The 19,177-nt window shown below is 43.7% G+C and overlaps 1 protein-coding gene across 2 annotated transcripts in view; it reads right to left on the reverse strand.

Annotated features, from left to right (window-relative positions):
• The window catches only part of Sel1l (SEL1L adaptor subunit of SYVN1 ubiquitin ligase), a 44,274-nt gene extending 25,311 nt beyond the window's left edge, over window positions 1-18,963 (reverse strand). The window contains 5 exon segments of one of the 2 annotated variants that reach the window (NM_177933.4): window positions 355-460; window positions 1,903-2,070; window positions 11,259-11,487; window positions 12,562-12,599; window positions 18,727-18,888. In NM_177933.4, the coding sequence (NP_808794.2) occupies window positions 355-460; window positions 1,903-2,070; window positions 11,259-11,487; window positions 12,562-12,599; window positions 18,727-18,796 (611 nt within the window). In that variant the 5' untranslated portion in view covers window positions 18,797-18,888. 2 annotated transcript variants of the gene reach the window in all.
• Between the last annotated feature and the right edge of the window lie 214 nt (window positions 18,964-19,177).

Here is a 19,177-nt window from a genome sequence, read left to right on the forward strand (position 1 = left end):
TTAGAATTCTTTTGGAGTGTTACATTCTAGGTAAAAATTTCAAAGCAAAACCCCAAATCAACATACTTGGTGACAATTGTTTTTGTATTTTATGTTATTTTTGAATCTGAATAGTGTATTTACTCTTAGGTCTTAGAGCTGACTACAAGTTCAATATACTATTGTGATTTTTCTCATTGGTCAGTAAGTATAATCTTTTCATCCTACTGAGTTAAAGTGTGCCAGACACACTTGGAGGTGTCTTACACCAGCACTAGGACATCTGTGTATCCGGCAGCACAGTCTCAGGAGCAAGCTCAGCGGCTGCCTCACACAGGCTGTGTCAGACGGGCCTGTGCCGGGGGCTGAACCTACTCTCTCTTTTGGTTCTTCCTGGTGCTGCCGTTCAGGATCTTCATCCCGCTCTGATAGATGGCTTCTGCTTCCTGCATCTGTCGCCTTTTGGCAGCATCTTCTTCGGCTGACAATGAAATGACACATGCACTGAATGAACCTCAGTTTTCTGTACCAAGCTCACCCACTGTGTGACCCAGGAATACACACAGAGAAGGATCGGTCATACTTCCAAATGGCTCTAAAACAGCTGACTTGTGTCCTGTACTGACAAAAGACTTCTAAAAAGCACAAAGTCCACCAAGTCACTTTCTTGTAGAGAAAGCAAGATCAGGCTACTTTTGAGGATATTTTTGTGTTAGTAATGGTGACTTTTCAAAATACAGTTCAACTAAGATTTCAAATTAAATGCTAAATTCAGCTAAAATAGTAACAAAAAGCAATTAGAGAAGAATAAACATAAAACTACCATATTCAAAGGTCACATGTTGTACATTTAGAAAAGTATTTAATTATATAATTAAAATCTTAAAACCTGACTTTTATTAAACACAGATCTCGTTCAGTGTGCAATGTTCAAGTATATTAATTTTCTCTCTCTGTCTCTCTCTGTCTCTCTCTTTTTTTTTTTTTTTTGAAATAGGGTTTCATGTAGCCCAGCCTGGCTTCAAATTCCCTATGTAACCAAGGATGCCACTGAACTTTTGTGCCTGTGTTCAGAGTATATGATTAAGGCGTGTGCCACCACACACAGTGTATGCCGTTCTGGGGACCAGTCCCAGGGTTTTGTGCATGATAGACAAGCATTCTAGCCATCAAGCTGTAGCTCAGGTCCAGCTCATTCCCTTTTCATACTCATTAACGTAGCACTGAAAGCCTGTACAACTGCTGTGAAGTTTTAAAGAGCTATTTTGTTACTTTAGTGCAAGATTTTAAACAATACAGAACTCATCATAAGACAGTAGAATCAGTATTTATTTACGTATAGAAGTGATACTTCTTTATGTAATAAAGAAAAACCTGACACATTAAACTGTCATGCTAGCCTATCTGGAGATGGCCTACATTTGATGCAGCCTTCTAGAGATGCTGTGATGTTAGAAATGGTATCTGGTATTAATTACACTGCTATGTCCCCTAACCACGGCTTTCCAGCAGAGGGCAGCATTTACACACAGGTGGTTAAGTATACTACATATGTCAAATGTTACACACGCATAGCTTATTTCACTCTAAGTGTTTAAATTAGGGTAGCTTTTGGTTTTCTTTTAATTACTATTAACCTTCACCATCATAGTCAGCTTCCATTACTGACAAAATGTTTTTGTATTACTTAGTTCAAGAGCTTGCCTCAAGGGTTTATAGAACTACCTGGGAATCAATGAGACATGAGTGAGAAGGCTGAGTGACAGCCTGAAGTAAATGCATCACACGCTCACAGTCCTCAAGCCCTTCTTTAAGGCCTGTCAATAACACTGGTTTATACAGAAGAGGACAGCTAGAAAATGCCTTCCAAATACTGCCCTAGACTAAAGTACCAGGGCGTGTCCCCACTTGAACAATACGCACTTTCGCAGAAGCCCCACTTCTCATCTGTCTTGTAGTCATAGGTTGTGGCACACCACAGTCTGCCATCTTCCCTCCCGTCTGATGTGCACTCATCATATTCCTTATCCAGGAAAAGGAAAGGGAAGTGGCAGGGCTCCCCGTGCGCCGTACCTTCAATGGCAGTCAAAACTGGAAAAAAGCACAAAAGTCTAAATATGAACACCTCTGCAATTTACAGACTCAACAGTGTTGAACTTCAGCTATCAAACTCTGAAAGCAAAGATCGCACTGCACTATTTGTAATGGGAACTGGAGGAGAGAGCTGTAATTGACTGGAGACGACCTGAGGTCAAGTCCACTCAATGAGCCTGGCTAACTACTCACGAGCATCCAGCTTAGACTTTGAGTTCTTCAGATAAAGCAGCACTGGTGTTCAAAGTCTACTGTGGAACAGTGTAAAGGCTGTCATGAGTTGGAGACTAGCCTGGGCTACAGTCTCAGGAAGCAAAGCAAAGTGAAGCAAAACAAGTGCACACGAAGGGTTCCCCAAATCTTGTCTAAGGGGTGAACAAACACTAAGGCAGATATAAGGCAACCATCTCTGTTCTTTTCTTCTGAATTAAGTACATCAATTTCAATTATCTCCTGGGATAATGCTTCCCCAGGCAAAATTAATCATTTACAGATTCCTCTGCGAAGCACATTTTACTAGGGTACTTATCATATGTACTTAGGGTTTAATTACCCCCCTCCCCAACAGGTAGCTCTGGCTAGACTATGTAATACAGCCCCTGGCATGTCAGATAATAAGTTCAAGAGCTGACAGCTGCTATTATTGCTAAAACCCTTTCCCTCCTTTTTTTCCAGTTTAATAAAGGCTACATCCTAAGACACTAATTGTAAAATTACTTTCACTACGCAGAGAGACAAAATGTTTCAAAGGTTGCATCAGGTAGATGCCCTTATCTCATAGCTGAAAGGGATCTAAGTGTACCTCCTGTAGGAGCTGCTGCTCTTGCTGCACAGACAATGGCTCCAAGTGTGCCCGGGGCTGTGTGAGGAAAGGGCAGTCACACAAGTACAGCCACCATGTTTGATCTGCATGTACTTAACCAGATTTTTTCTTTCCTATGGTTCTAACCAAGTGGTTCTCAACCTGTGGTTGTGACCCCTTTGGGGATCAAATGATTCTTTCACAGAGGTAGCATATCAGATATTTATATTATGATTCATAATGGTAGCAAAATTAGTTAGGAAGTAGCAACAAAAATAATGTTATGGTTGGGGGTCACCACAACATGAGGAACTGTATTAAGGGTCACAGCATTAGGAAGGTTAGGAACCACTGCTCTAACCTATTTACCAAATTCTCTTTTCTATGAATAATGAATAATAAAAGTCAATACCTTGATTCTAGAATAAAGGAATTCTATGATTGAGGAGACCTGGATACTCCAGTTCTAATGTCAGGTTGTCCTGGGTTAATCTTAGTTCTTCCCCTACATAGTCCTTTATCACTCACTCTGTGTGACATAACATCCTTGCAACTGTTAGATTAAAACCTTTGGCATGCATAAACTTAGGAGACCATTAGCCTCTACCAACTCAAAGGCTACAAATGTCATCAGATAGCATCTGAACCTATAACATATTTCCTCATTTTAACTCTTCTAACTTGACATCCCCATCGTTGCATTTGGTTAAAAACAACCCCTAGACTTGCAGTTGTCTTTTTTTCTGTGACTGTAAAACTTCATGTAACTGCTTACACACTGGGACAAGCAATGCTTCCAGGTCCTGGTCCCTCAGACCTGGCTCAGAATCAACCTTCTTACTCTCTTGGAGGGAGAGCAATATTTTGAGTGAACAGCAATGAAGATCTTTCCACCAAAGTTGGGGCCCACTGGAAGCTATTGCCTATGACTTCACAATCCTCCACTAGATGAAGGATTCTTCCCTTGCACACCCAGAGCAACAAAGAAGCACAAACAGCTGGTATCACCCAGCAACTTGCTTTCTCTGAACCTGTTTGTGCCAGTGAAAGATCAGGTGTTGGTTAGTGTACTGAGTTAGTATTCTTTGTATTTTTTACTTTACTGTTAGGAACATATATTTTTATATGACACAATAAAAACAACTGGACAGTATGCAGATGTGAAGAAAATAATCAATCATCTTTGCCTATTGCTTCAAACTCCTTTTCTCCAGAGCTAAGGAGGCTTTATAGAAATTTTGAGCTTTTCCTTTTCATTTGCAAACAGGAAAAAAAGGTGCCCGCGCCCCAACACATGTGACTCACTTGTTTGTTTAATGTGGTTTATGCTCAACACCTACTTTCCTCTGGGAAGTCTAAAGTTTTGGTGCATGCTAGGCTAGTTCCCAGTCAAAACATCAGGTACTAGGTCTCTCGTGAGCTACCCTGTGGACAGCATCTCACATGTCATCCCAAAGTGCTCTGTTATGGAAGCTATAAAGTGTCAAGTGAATCCTGTACGGAAATGAGGCTTTGAAAATTTAGCCAAAAAGTGTTTTTCAGCTCCAACTCTCCACAGCAAGTACTGTATGCAGTACGGATGACTAATTCCCTCAGACCCTGTATGCAGTACAGATGACTAGTTCCCTCAGACCCTGTATGCAGTAGAGATGACTAGTTCCCTCAGACCCTGTATGCAGTAGAGATGACTAGTTCCCTCAGACCCTGTATGCAGTAGAGATGACTAGTTCCCTCAGACCCTGTATGCAGTAGAGATGACTAGTTCCCTCAGACCCTGTATGCAGTAGAGATGACTAGTTCCCTCAGACCCTATATGCAGTACGGATGCCTAGTTCCCTCAGACCCTGTATGCAGTAGAGATGACTAGTTCCCTCAGACCCTGTATGCAGTACGGATGCCTAGTTCCCTCAGACCCTGTATGCAGTAGAGATGACTAGTTCCCTCAGACCCTGTATGCAGTAGAGATGACTAGTTCTCTCAGACCCTGTATGCAGTAGAGATGACTAGTTCCCTCAGACCCTGTATGCAGTACAGATGACAGTTCCCTCAAACCCCGCCCAGCTCCAGGAGCTAAGCCTTATCTTCCAGTTCAAATAACTGAGACACATTGACTAAATCTACATATGTACACTGGCTGCATTTTTTCCTGCCTTTTCTGTAACTTGTAACATTGTTTAGATGTTGAGAGTGAGAATTTCCTCTCAGTTTTGGCCTAAACAATAAATAAATTAAAAACTTTGCTTATACATGATGTCTGCCTGTGTGTGATGTGCATCAGTACAGTGCCTATTGAGGCTAGAAGAAAGCTGGAGTTACAGGCAGTTATAAGCTGCCTGACAAAGGTGCTGCGGTTGCCTGTAAGCGTTGCGACTCCTAGGAGAGGGAGGACCTTAGGAGCTTCAGTCCTGCTTCCCCTATTTACCATAGGTATCTTTCCCTTCACTGATTTTGCTCTGGATCGTTCCGTTGTATAGTCATGGCCAAGCGCCGTGATTCCTTCTAGCAAATCACCAAGCCTGGGATGGTCTTGGGTACCCTGATGCCTTGCAAGTGGGATTTCCTAGAATGACTAGGACTCACTGTTCCCACTGCTAAGGAAGAGGAGAGAAAGGGGCAAGGCATGATAAGCTTGGTGCACAGGTGGGTTACAGAGCCACAAGAGGTTCTGTGTGCATGAGAAAGTTACCGCCGGGGGGAACTGAAAATTAAGGGGTTTAACTCTAGGAGATGGGCTTGGATCCCTAGCTGCTCTTGGTCTTACTGTCTATGGAATGGGAAATGATAGTAGTTCAGTTGATACAGATAGTTTTGGCTTTTATCTAGATGTCCTCTCATGAAGCCTTAACACTCTCCAGATGAGACCAAAGATGTTAACCTTTCTTTACCCTTTCTTTACTCTTTTCTCTAAAAGTGTGTGTGTGTGTGTGTGTGTGTGTGTGTGTGTGTGTGTGTGTGTGTGTGTATGTATGTATGTATGGGGGGGTATGATTAATGATTAAATCAGGTTCCAGAGCTGAAGAAAAATGGCCAATAAAGCAGAGGACAAAAGGGGTACAGGCAGTCTTCAGCCTGGCTGCCATCATGGCTGCAGCGGCCTTCCCTGCTCTACTCATGAAGCTGGGTCATCTCTGGCTGCTCTGAGGCAACACAGCAAACGCTGAATTTAGGACTTGGGATTTGAACAAACAGCAGTGAGGGGTAAAAGTGGAAAGGGGGTTTTAAGTGATCTGTACTGTGTGGTTAGTGCATCTTGGCTATGTGGTAAAAATCCACACAGAATACTAAGTACACTGATTTTGTGAGCGGTAGCACCCGGGTCAAGGGAACCCAAAGGAAGACTGTGTTACTGAGACATGGCTCCCTTGGCTTCTCTAAGCATAGGCACTGGAAACACAATAAATCTCAATAGCTGATCTTTTCTATTTCGGAAGATGTGGACTGGTCTGCTTAAGAGGAATCAAGAAGAAAAGGAGGTGGTCTATAGACAGAGGTATTCTTTTAGAGTTTAAAAAACAGGTTTTAGTTGCTAATTTACTCTTGTGAAAGCTGAAGTCTGACTCACTGCTTCCTTCCCTTCCTTCTCTTCTCTTTTTCCTTTCCCTTCCCTTCCCTTTCCTCTCCCTCCCTCCCTTGTTTGGTGATAGGATCTCACTACATCACCTTGGCTGGCCTGGAACTCACTATGTAGACCAGTCCTGCCTCTGCCTCCAGAGTGCTGGGATTAAAAGCATGTCACCAGAGCCAGCCAAAGTCTGATTTCTTAAAGGCAGATGATTTTCCAACTAGAACGTATTTTGAGTAGGTCAGTTAAGACTAAAGACTGAATAGACAAAAAGGACTTAGGAAAGCCTGGCTTATCCAACTCCCTGGCACTGAGGCAACCTTGCTTCTCTTATTGCTCATATCTGGCCTTCTTACAGCCCTGAGTTTACAGACCTTCATTGCCTGGACTTGACTCTGAGCCAAAAGCCAACACTGCCAGGATAGGCTTTCAGTCCCAGGGGGAACTGTGCCTCTTCTGAAGCAGGAATGAGCTCCATGAACAGCGCGAGGCTCCCAGAGCCTCACACATTTAGGACACTGCTTAGGGCCCCTGCAGCTGTGAAAGGCCATAATTTTGGATGTTAGCTGGCCTAAATAGCCACATCCATATGCCCCCAGGGATGGGCTCATTCTGTGTGGGGACCCCCTGAGATCAGGCTGCTGACTGGCTGTCCACGTCTCACACAGCCAGCACGGTGACACTGGCAAGTCTGGTGACGACACAGTGAGAGACCATGATCCTCTGCTCACTCTGGGCAGGCAACCTGAGTCCTGCTGGGCGGTGCTCACGCACTGCTGCTGGCCTTATGCTTCTTTCCCCATCAGCTGCAGTGCACAGCAACAGACTGATGGCCTGCCTGGTTTCCTTCACCCACTTCCTGTTCTGCACAGCTCAGGGAAGTCTGAGCCATCACAACCTCCCCTCGGACTGACTGGTACGTGAGGAATGAGCAGAGTGAAAGTGTAAGAGAGCACATGAATTCATCTTCAAACCACTTGAAAAGTCAGGGTTTTGTTGTGTCCAGTTTCTGTGTATAAATAAAGTTACACAAAAATGTTTTTCTGTGACACTGTGCTGCACCTCTTCCATATAACCCCTCTAGACAAATGATAGAGATCAAACTAGGGAATGGCTGAAAATGTCTATTTATGATTTCTGGATAGAATTATTGGTTTTTCAAACAACTGAGTATAACAAGCTGAAACTCGTGCATGGAGAAGGCAGGAGAGAGCACAGGGCATTCCTGACATTTGGAAACTGGGTCTAGAACCTTCCTGCATCCTAAAGACAGCTAGCCAGGGAGGACGGACTAGACAGCAGAGGACCCAAGCTTTCAGTTCCTACACTTTAGTCCTGCCGATGCTTCAGACTCATGGGGAGATGGACCGAGTTATGGACAGCACAAGGACATGAAACCTACTAGCAAGTCCTCTGAAACCAAGGACCTGACTAGGAAGGCTTAGACAAGCCACCCATGGTGGAAGGGCACATATACCACTTAACCAACAACTGTCAGCTCGTGGTTTCCAGGGTTGTCATGTGTGCCGTGGGGGATGGAACTTCTCATAACCCTACTTTAGCTCTGGAAGGCCGTTAGGTCTACTTCAACCTACTAGACCCAGTAATGCTACATGTCAATTGATGCTTTGAGCCAGGTAAATAAGAAAGAAATGTTAAAATAGAAACTTAAGGAGGAAACCACCTGGTTTTCTAATAGATCTACTACAACTAATAGGATTTGATGTAATTCACTAAGAACAGACCTCCTGGAGGACAAAGCAGCAGACTGGCCTCCTATTCCCAGGTCTTACTGATACATCTTGGCTCTACAGATGCCTTGGGCCAATGGCCACAGAGGTAGAGACGGTGCTGTGCGGAACCAACATAGCAGGCCATAGTTCTATCCTTGAAAAGGGTTATCCTGCTGACGTGCCCTTAGCTGGCATGTGACTTCTGATGCGCTCCTACCAGCTTGCCTCTTCAGAGTGGCTCCCTCAAGTTTTACAAATAGTACAGTTCATGCTGAACACTTGCATTCCCTCTGTGCGTTGGCATGTGCTAGGTACATGGCTGCCACCTTGCCCAGCTCCCAATACAACTTCAGGTACTTTGTCAGCTCCATCCTAAGGTACTGGGACTCTGTTTGGTATGTGTTACTATTACCTACTGCTGTGCATCTGGTTAAGTGCATCTGGTGGGATATACCTGGGACAGGACCCCTAGATTTGACTTTATGTACTTCTTCCTTTGCATTTTAAGAGTAAAATTAATTAACTGGGGGAGAGGCAAGGGCATGCCACAGTGTTTATGAGTGTTGTGTGTATGTGTGCATGCATGTGTACCTAAAATGTCAGTCTATTGCAGAACAGCTATGAATACAACTATGTGCTAAGTCTTTAGATTCTCTCTGGTGAATTGCTAACCCTGGGGCTGTGGTTTTCCTAACACGGTGTGAAACAGGACTAGTAAGAAGGCGAGTGTGGCTGGGGTCATGTGGGAGATGGGGAGCAGCAGAAGAGGAAGCTAGAAGGAGGGAGGTCTTAACAATAAAGGCGACACGTTTGGATTCTGAAGATGACAGGCACCTGCAAGACTGAGCGGAAGGCTGGCTCTGCCTGCCTGCCCGCCTGCCACCAGGGACTGACTTTAGAGGAAAGAGTGGAAGTCTGAGCCAGAAGGAGGCTCTTAGCCTGCGTGATTTGTGAGTAGCGGAAAGAAGAGCAGACACCTGGTAGTCAGGTTTGTTTGAGGGGCTGGTGGGCGGGGCATTAAATCATGAGGATAACCTGTGGAAGGCCCTGACACAAACTGAACAGCACACTTGGGGAACTTTCTGAGAAAGGATGTTCCAGGGAGGGCTGCAGGAAGTGAGACTGCAGAGCTCATGCCATGCCAGAGTCTCCGAATCAGGCCAAGAAGTGCAGAGTGTGCACTTCAGAAGGCAGAAGGAAGCAGTAGGGTCAAATGTGAATTTTAGGAAGATTAACACAACAGCAACAGGAGCCAGAAGCTGACCAGAGTAATTTAGCAGGGACTGTCATAGAATCTCATTCTAATGTAGCTGAATGGAACACACAAAGCCATGCAATCCCATGCAATATACATTACATAACATGCATACATACATATGCATACATTACATACATATGCATAAGTGTATAATATTTCATGTGTTATGAATGATTGAAAAATCAATCCAAATCATTACTGAAAACTAAAACAAGTAGAACAGACAAATGTAAATATTTATAAAGTTGTTGGTATAACTACCCACAGAAAATTATGTAAGAGACAGTTAAAACACTATTTCAAATCCCTAGTAAATACATCTCGGAAACAAAAAATCAGAAATCCCAATTTGTTGTGTCCTTTCTCTGGTGTAAGAAAAAGAGAGATGACCTGATAAATATCCCTTATAAAAAATGCTTGTGACAGACCTGCATCAAACATGTTACAGGCTAAAGGGTCGAAGCTATGGAAGTGACCCTCCATGGCACCAGAGGGTGGTGGACCCAGAGGCGTGTGGAGGCTCTGCTTCCTCTCTACATATTTACTGTCTCATTGTTCACCTGCCTTCTGTAACACACTTTATAACAGATGGGTAAACACGAGCTTATTCCTGACTTTGTGAGCTGCTCTAACAAATTAACTGAACCCAGGGATGATGCTATGGGAACTCTAGCTTACACAGACTGTCAGAAGCACAGGGAATTGAGACTTGTAACTGGCATGTGAATGGGGCAGGTGGCAGTCCTATGGGACTGAGCATTTGACCTGGGGGAATCTGATGCTATCTCCAGGTAGTGTGAGGGAACCAAGGTAAATAAGAGGACACCAGGTAGCATCAAGTGTAAAATCCACTGCAGAACTGCTTGCTTGCTATGTGGGAAAATACTTACCAACTGGTGAGTGTAAGACAATTACCTGCATTTGTTTCTTTTCTCTATATTCTTATTAATTCTCAAAAAATAAAGCAAAGAACTGCCACTGTACACACACCTGGTGAGAAGCCTGACAGAATATTCTCCAGGATGCTGTCAAGCGTTCTTTTTAGTTGACGGAATAAAGAATCTTTACTATTTAAGAAACGATCATTCTATTGATAAGGATGGCATCATTTTAACTGGGCCGGATTCCTGACAGTGGCTGCTGTGCCCATCCAGGAAGTTATAAATTAAATGGTAAAATGCTAGGCGAAGGCAGAGTATATATGTCACCAAATCTGAAAGGACACTTAACACACTGCGTATTAAGAAAGAGCAGCTTTCGGGGCTGGGGATTTAGCTCAGTGGTTAGAGTGCTTACCTAGGAAGCGCAAGGCCCTGGGTTCGGTCCCCAGCTCCGAAAAAAAGAACCAAAAAAAAAAAAGAAAGAGCAGCTTTCAACGTGAGGCTGTGAAGCAGGCGCAGGTTAGAAGGCGGTGTTCAGGAATGTTTCAATGGGAGAGGGGTAAGACCTAAATCCAGGAAGACTGAAAAGTTACAGCGTGACGGAAAGGATAATAAAACTCCTAAAACACTTCTGCAACTGCACTGAGACATCTGTGTTTCTTTTTGTCCCACCTTGACACATTATTTAATTTTTTCTTAAAGGAATTTATATGCTAGTATGCAGAAAAGCTAGGATATTAATAAAAATAAATGCAATTTTATCTATGCATTCAGGTCACATAACACCAAATCTGTACAGCAAATATCTGATTTCCTAAAACCTTGAAAATCCTGTAAGACTACACTCGGCTCTTCCTATGCGGTTAGTAATCAGCAAGACCAGCTTTTGCTACCATCCGCCTATGCTCCCGAGGTACATGAGAAGAAACCAAGCAATGCATCAGGCTACCTGGCTTCCGCACTCTCTTTAGTTCTTCGTAGGTCTTGCTGCTTGGATTTGGAGAGTCTAAAAAGCTGATGTCTTCCGTGACACTGACTTCCTCCTGGCTCTTGGAGCTCTCTTCCTCGTCCTGAAGAAGGGATTCCACCTCTGAGTCCTCAGAATCAACAAATCTCTGGCCAGCAACTACTTTGCCAGTGGTGTGGTCCTTCACCGACCCATCTGTGGGTAAAGCACCCTGAGAAAGAAGATAAAGGCGTCTGTTACTCATCGGCTGTAGCAAGGCTCCCTCCAGTCCAATCTGCTCTGCCGAGTGTCTACAGGTGTTCCCTCAGCTCCAGACTACAGACCGACACCCTTCTCAGTCAGGCCTTCCCCACCCGACTAGCTCTGCATTTCTGCTCAGATGTTACCTTCCCATAAGCCGTCTTTAACCCTCAGTCTGGATTACGTCCTCCTCCACACATGCTCCTCCGACCTTACACTTGCCCTTGGTAATTCTGCATTAGGACTTCCTGTTCTTATCTCTGCTCCATCTAATCTAGAGATCAGTATTCATAACCAGCAGGTCTTTTTGGATATGAGAATCACCTACACTAACGTAACCCGTAAGGATGCACATTTCCTTATTGCATTAAAAACATCACGTGTAAGTTGAAACATACGGCACAGGTTAGGCCTTCACAATGAAAGGAGACTAGAAACTTTAAAACTGGGCATGGTGATGCTTACTCTTAATCCTAGTATTTGGAAGGCAGAGACATGAGTGTCTCTAAGTTCAAGGCCAACCTGGTCTACAAAGTGAGTTCTAGACCAGCCAAGACTACACAGTGAGACCCTGTCTCAAAAAATTAAAAAAAAAAAAAAAAAAAAAGGGCAAGGTGGTACACACCTAAAATGCCGGTACTTAGGAGGACACAGGAGAACGAGAACTTGTAGGCAACTCTGAGCTACACAGTGAGTTTGAGGCCAGCCTGAGCTACATAAGACTTTGAGGGGGAAAGGTAATAAATCCAATCTTCTTTTAGACACTAAGCATGCTGTCTTAAAGCTCTTTTGTGTGAATGTCCACCATCCACACAACACATTCAAATTTAAGTTGAAACTAACCCTAACAGCCAGCACTCCTTAGGGAAAAGCTTACTTGCTTTTATATAGGTCAGTGATTTTTTTTTTTAAGGCAAAAGAGTTAGACTACTGGTATCATTTTATCTTTTTAATTGAATTCTATTATTCAAGGACTCATTAGTATGTCCTTGCTAAGGTACAGAACGCTGGCTTTAACTTGTTCAGTGCAAGTCTTAGTTCTTACCTTGGAATCTAAGGATTCATCCTGGTTAGTTTCCTCATCTGCAAAGAAATTTTTAAAAAAATTATCTTTTTTTGTGGGGAACTATAAATGTTAAGAAAGTACACAAAAGACACCATGTGTCCCTACTCAGGAGTCCAGGTATTTCAGGAGTTATAAGTGAAAAACTTAAAGAACAAATACACATTAGATGATAACACTGGATAATAAATGAACCTAGAGTTATTTAAACATTGATTATATTCAATAATTTCATAAACATTAAGGGGGAAATGTCCCCCTTCTTTTTCTACATAGGAAAACCAGGGGGAAAACCATCTCACTCTCCTAAACCAGCTTTGCCTTCAGATCAGTTTACAAAAGTGAAGCTTTCTTGTACCAGTCCAGGTTTTCAGCTCTTGTTTCTCTGCTGAGGCTCTTGGGTTACCGTAGGCTATTTGAGAATTTTGTCATCTCACTAATACAGTAGGGTGAGAGCAAATAATAACCACTGTTACTGTTCAGCTTAAAAAGAGATTTGGACAAATACATTTAAATTTGTGTCCTCCTTTGCTAAAGGGATAACCAGACATAGGCCAAATGTAGCACTGGACTGTCATGTGTTACTTGTCTGAGAGTTATTTATTAAAGCACCAGTTTCTTTGTGTCTGTGTAAGTGTATGCCATGTGCATGTGGGTGGCAGTGGAGGTCAGAAGAGGGCTGAGGCTTAGAGAGCTACGGGCTGTCTAACAAGGGTACTTGGTACTGAGCGCAGGTCCTCTGAAGAACAGCATGCACTGTTAATTGCTGTGCCATCTCTTCAGCCCCAAGAAATCAACAGCTTCTTAAAAGGGGTGTGTGTGTGTGTGTGTGTGTGTGTGTGTCTCTAGATGATTCAGTGGTTAAGTGGACTGGCTGTCCACACAGAGGTCTCAGGTTTATTTGGATCCCAGTACCACACAGTAGCTCGCAGCAGTTTGTGACTTCAGTTCATGGGAATCTGACACCCTTTTCCGGCCTCTCTGGACACCAGGAATGCACATGCTGCAAAGACATACATGCAAACAAAATACCCATACACAGAAAATAATTATAAACCTTAGAAAAAGGAGAAAGAAATAGCTTATATTAAAAATAAAAAATCAAACAGGTGGTGGTGGCGGTGGTGGTGGTGGCACGCACACCTTTAATCCCAGCACTTGGGAGGCAGAGGCAATTTTAGGACAGGGACACAGGGAAACCCTGTTTCAAAACAAAACAAAAGTCCCTGTCACTCCTCACAGCTTACTTCTGAGTGCACACAGGAAGCTTAGCTTTCTCAGGAAACGGTTTTCTCTTACCCTTTCCATGCTCTTGGTTGTCCCCACTAGTCTTAGTGGCTGTTCTTGCCCTTCTTCCTGTTCTTGACAGAAACAGGCAACAACCCAGGCCAGGTGCGGGCACTTGACCTTTGTGTCATTGCCAACGTAAAGAAACAAATAATCACATGGTCCTTCCTCCTTCTTAAAAAAATGCTCCGATTTCATCCTGGATGGGGCATTAGTAATCCCTGGTCCTTAAACTATGAGACATTTACCAGGAAATTCTATAAAACTACTTTTTTTAACCAGAAGATGTGGTATTATTTTTGTTTCAGATGGTATACTTAACTGCAGTTCTTGTTTTGCATGTTTCTGAGAAATAAGTCTCTCAGTGATGCTCTGTCACATGTGTGCTTCCAGCTTCTTTTGTTTAAAGTAGAATATAGCTACTATTTAGATTCTTTTGCTTTAGGAGGGCCTTCACCATGGTTTACTTTTGCAGGTTGGGGATGAAGGTGGGTAGGAAGGCATCCACAGTGCCCATGACATTTTGGTAGTGGTCCCTGCGTCAGCCACCATCCTACCTCCTAACCTTCTGAAGATCTCAATGGTTAAAATTCTGTCCTCAGCAAATCACTGCTAAGGCCAGCAATCCGTCCCTGTTTTGTACCAATGCTGTCTGTACAAACGTACTCTGCTCAGTACAGATGCCAACCAGTCAGCATAGGAAGAGTGGGCATCAACTGTGCAAATTCACACGTGACGTGTCCCTGTACAGTGGGCTTCTCCACTAGCAGCACGTGCAGCCATTAAGTCAGTCCCGCAGACAGCAGGCAAGTAAATGATATCCTGATATCTCTGTGTAAACATGTGATACACATCACAGTGAGACCTCACGGAAGGTCGTGAGGCTCTGGAGGAGCAAATGTGTTGTTGCACTCCGGGAGAAAGGACCTGTGACAACGGGGTGGTTTCATATGCATTGCATCATGCTTTTCTTTCACACATTAGACTAAGATGACTTGGTCAACAAAAGAATTCTTTCTCAGTTACTAAACTGGAAAACCTACTCCAAGCAGTAGCTTTCTGGAGAAGCTATGTTCTTTCCAGCTCATATTTACAGATATCGCCTTTAAAAAGAGGCTGGTCAAAAAAGTGCAGGCCGACAGGAGCCGGATGTAGATCGCTCCTGAGAGACACAGCCAGAATACAGCAAATACAGAGTCGAATGCCAGCAGCAAACCACTGAACTGAGAACAGGACCCCCGTTGAAGGAATCAGAGAAAGAACTGGAAGAGCTTAAAGGGGCTCGAGACCCCATATGTACAACAATGTCAAGCAACCAGAGCTTCCAGGGACTAAGCCACTATCTAAAGACTATACATGGACTGACCCTGGACTCTGACCCCATAGGTAGCAATGAATATCCTAGTAAGAGCACCAGTGGAAGGGGAAGCCCTGGGTCCTGCTAAGACTGAACGCCCAGTGAACGTGATTGTTGGGAGGAGGGCGGCAATGGGGGGAGGATGGGGAGGGGAACACCGATAAGAAAGGGGAGGGGGAGGGGTTAGGGGGATGTTGGCCCGGACATTCCATGGAAAGGGAATGACACTCGAAATGTAAATAAGAAATACTTAAGTTAATAATAAAAAAAAAAAAAAAAAGAGAGAGGCTGGTAAGTGACTTCCTATGAATGTCGTTTTCAAGTGAAAGAGAAGACACTGTAATTGTACATAAATTGAAGGCACAATATAAGGTCTGAATAAGGCATTATTATTATTTTTTAATCAACTACTGATACAAAGCAAGAAGGAAAAAATGCAAAAAGATTCTATAAAGAGCTCCAAATTCCTTACTCATCAGTATTAATATCTAAAATATAACTACTTTTCAAGCTACTTTAACTAACTGTACCCCTTTCCCTGAAAAAAAAAATCCTTTAATTTTGAAAAGTACCTTAGAGAACTGCACACGACACGGATATTCTGTCAAGGAAAGGTGGTTGTTACAAATTCATTTGCTATGTGTCATGTCTATTAAACAGGCTAGTCTGGCTCCAAACGTAAGAGCAGTGAGGTTTGTGAAAAGAATGGCCATCCTGTCTCCTGCTTAACTTGACATGGACAGTCCTAGGAAACCCCTGGTCCTAAATCACCCCAAATCTGATGTTTGGAAAGCTAAGACCTGGCTTTCTCACATACTTATGTGGAGATGCGTGGTTCAGTATGGAAAGCTCGCTTGGCCTCTATTGTCTTAGTCTGTCAAAAGAGAATACGGACATGTGTCTGCTGATTCACAATGATGTTATTTATAAGGAACAAGGAAAACAGGGAAATGAAACATCCCTGCTAATCCAGAAGCTGCTCTCTGAACTTGCCTCAACTACCTGGCAGTGTAGCTAATGTAAAGACCATGACACTCATTTTCTTCATCGCTCTAAGTCTCTCTCCAACCTGTCTCTGGATTGAACCCAGGCTGCCCCAGTGAGGCACTCCCAGCTCCAACAAGACATATGTTTCTAAGTGAGAAAAATGAACACCCTTTCACTGTTATCTTGAGAAAATTACAGAGATGTGTGTGTGTGTGTGTGTGTGTGTGGTGTGCCTGCCTCTCAATTTACTCAATTACAAGAAAAAGAAAGCAGTTTAACAAGGTGTTATGCTTTTACATGTTGCTAAGTCAACATATTAAATGATATTTACCAACAGCGGTGTGGTGGTAAGTTCAACCTGCCTTGGATAAGATGAATATTAAACATGAAATTTTTATTAAGAGCAAATCTAAGTTTCAAAAATGAGGTAAAAATCATATGCAAATAAGCAACTGAATACATGACATGGACAGCTGAAAAATTCAAGCCTTTCATTTATAAAGCTCTATATCAAATATGACATTTGAACTTCATGTAAACAGAGTAGAGCTATTTGATATATAGAAATGCCGGGTTCCAGGACAGCTCATGATGTCCTAACCCTAAGGCACCCAAACCCAAGGACTACTAAGTCCCTCATATAGAATAGAACACAATTTGCAGATACTGTCTGTCCCCTCTAGAAGGCAAATGCTAATCAGCTATTATATTGTTTAGAAAGTAAGAATGGAAATAAAAGTCCACAAATGTCTAGAACACTTTAACCCTTAAAGGACGGCTGAATCTGATAATGTGGAACTTGGGGATGAGCACGGTCCACTGGCCCTGGCTCTCTCACATCATGCATTTTTTACATTTTACAGTTGTAGTTTGGGCTACATTTATGCCTCTACCAGAGAAATCCTTTGGCATGGTTGTCACTGTGACGGAAATCTGAGCAGACATTTCTTAAACTCCGTACTCCACTTACATCAATATAACCCTATGATTTAACACTTGAGTGCTAAGTATTTTAGAGTAACTCTCAACTGGTGATTGGCTCTACTGTCTAGAGCTCAAAGTACAGGCAACAGGGTCGACTGAAGACACAGGAAGAACTGTTATGTTTGAATGGTCTTTAAACTCTGCGAATGGACATTTCATGGGGATGTATGTTAGGCTAATTCAATCACTGGAGTCTTCCTGCTTCAGTGTGAAGACTCACAGAGCTCCTTCATGTATGGGTATGTGGTATATTCTAGATCTAAAACTGTATTCTTAGCAGACTCCCAAGAGGAACTCAGTCTATCGGGTCCTTTACCAAGGCACGGGCAGCTCCACTTCATTTGAACAATACCTGCTAGAATTTCTGTGAGAGTCAAGTATTGTACAGTCTTTAAAGAACTGCTCTTCAACGCAAACTGTCATTTCAAATGAAGCAGAATGGACCTCAAGCGTAATGCTGACAGTAAAATGATTACCATATGCTTGCCCCTTTTGAAAGGGTGTCTCCAAACACACCGGAGACAGGATCTTGGTCTAACTCTATTTTAGAAGCAGAATGACATTATGGCTTTCATTTACAGCTAGAACGGAGGATCTGGGAATTCAAATAACCATCTGGGAAGATTTGTTGTTAAAGAAAAAAAAGTTGACATTTATATTTTGCAGTGTTCCAGGAAAAAAAAAAGTGCAAAGCCACCCAACAGCTGTCTTGTTAACTGAAACTGATTAAAATCTCAAAGTCTTACAGCTTAAACATTCTAAGTACGTTTGAAATAAACTTCTCTAAGACAGTAAGTTTTCTGATATAGGCTGATCAAAACATTAAAAAAGAAAATCCTTGACAAAGAGGTAATGTAAGTCAGCTAGTCGAAAAATCAATTTAAAGGTGTGCAGCTTTGTGTAGTTACGGAAAAGGGCAACATTATTTTCTATTAGTTTTGAAAGAATCAAGACTTTTTTCAAAACTCATAAAATCACTATCTACGAACTCAAATACTGTGGACACAGTGGCAGAGGTCACATTTTCCCAGGACGGGGGACAAGTGACTACAATTATATCAGAGATTTTTCTTTTAAAAAACCAGACTAACAGATCAGGTATTGAGCAATCCCTCCACTGTCAACATCCTAGTTCCGATGAACCCTGCTCTGCACAAAAGTGACAGCTCCAGGTATGTCAACTGCAAATCCCAGCGTGTCCCAAAGCCTGTGCACACATTACCTACGTGAAGGCAGAGGAATCCCGGAGGGTCTATGCCAGCCGTCAGGTATCCCTCCCCACCAGTTAATTCCTAATTTGCCAGAAGTCACCTAAAGTTTGCTGCGTGGGAGAGGTGTGAACAGGGTGACTAGCCCTTCCTTACGTCCAGTTTCCTAAGCACTCTCTTTGGCCCAGGCTAACCGATGCCCATGGCAAGAGTGAGTGACAGTCAGGGCGAGGAGTGCCCGAGACCGCTGAGCTCCGTGGCCCTGTCTCCACCGCGGTCGGGGGGCGGTGGCTCGGGGCCTGCTGTCCAAGGCTCGATACTGACCTGAGGACGCGGCGGCCGAGCCCAGGAGCACCGCGCAGAGCAGCAACAACAGTCTGACGCGGACCTGCATCCTGCTCTCGAAGGTCGAGAGCCCTCGCTGTCGCCGTCGCCGCGACCAACTCAGCCGCTGCCTCTGCGCCGCCGCCTCGCAGCCGCTCTTCCTGCTCAGGTTCCTTCTTCGCCCCTTCCCAGGCCTCCCTGGCCCAGAGCGCAGCCAATCCGCGCCCGCCGCTCCCGCCTCCTTGGCCAATGGCCGTGATAGCCCTACCCCACAAATAGCCACGCCCCCTATGTCATCTTCTAGCCAATCATTGTGTACAGTTCTCATACCAGCTTTCCCGGTTGGACCACGGCCTCACCGACATGGCCCCAGCTAATTGGTAGCGCCTGAATCAGCGCGTGAGTCAAGGGCTGGAAGGCGGGGAAGCCTCATCCAGGACTGCAACTCCCA

This window comes from Rattus norvegicus, chromosome 6 (assembly GCF_036323735.1).
Source record: "Rattus norvegicus strain BN/NHsdMcwi chromosome 6, GRCr8, whole genome shotgun sequence".
NCBI lineage: Eukaryota > Metazoa > Chordata > Mammalia > Rodentia > Muridae > Rattus > Rattus norvegicus.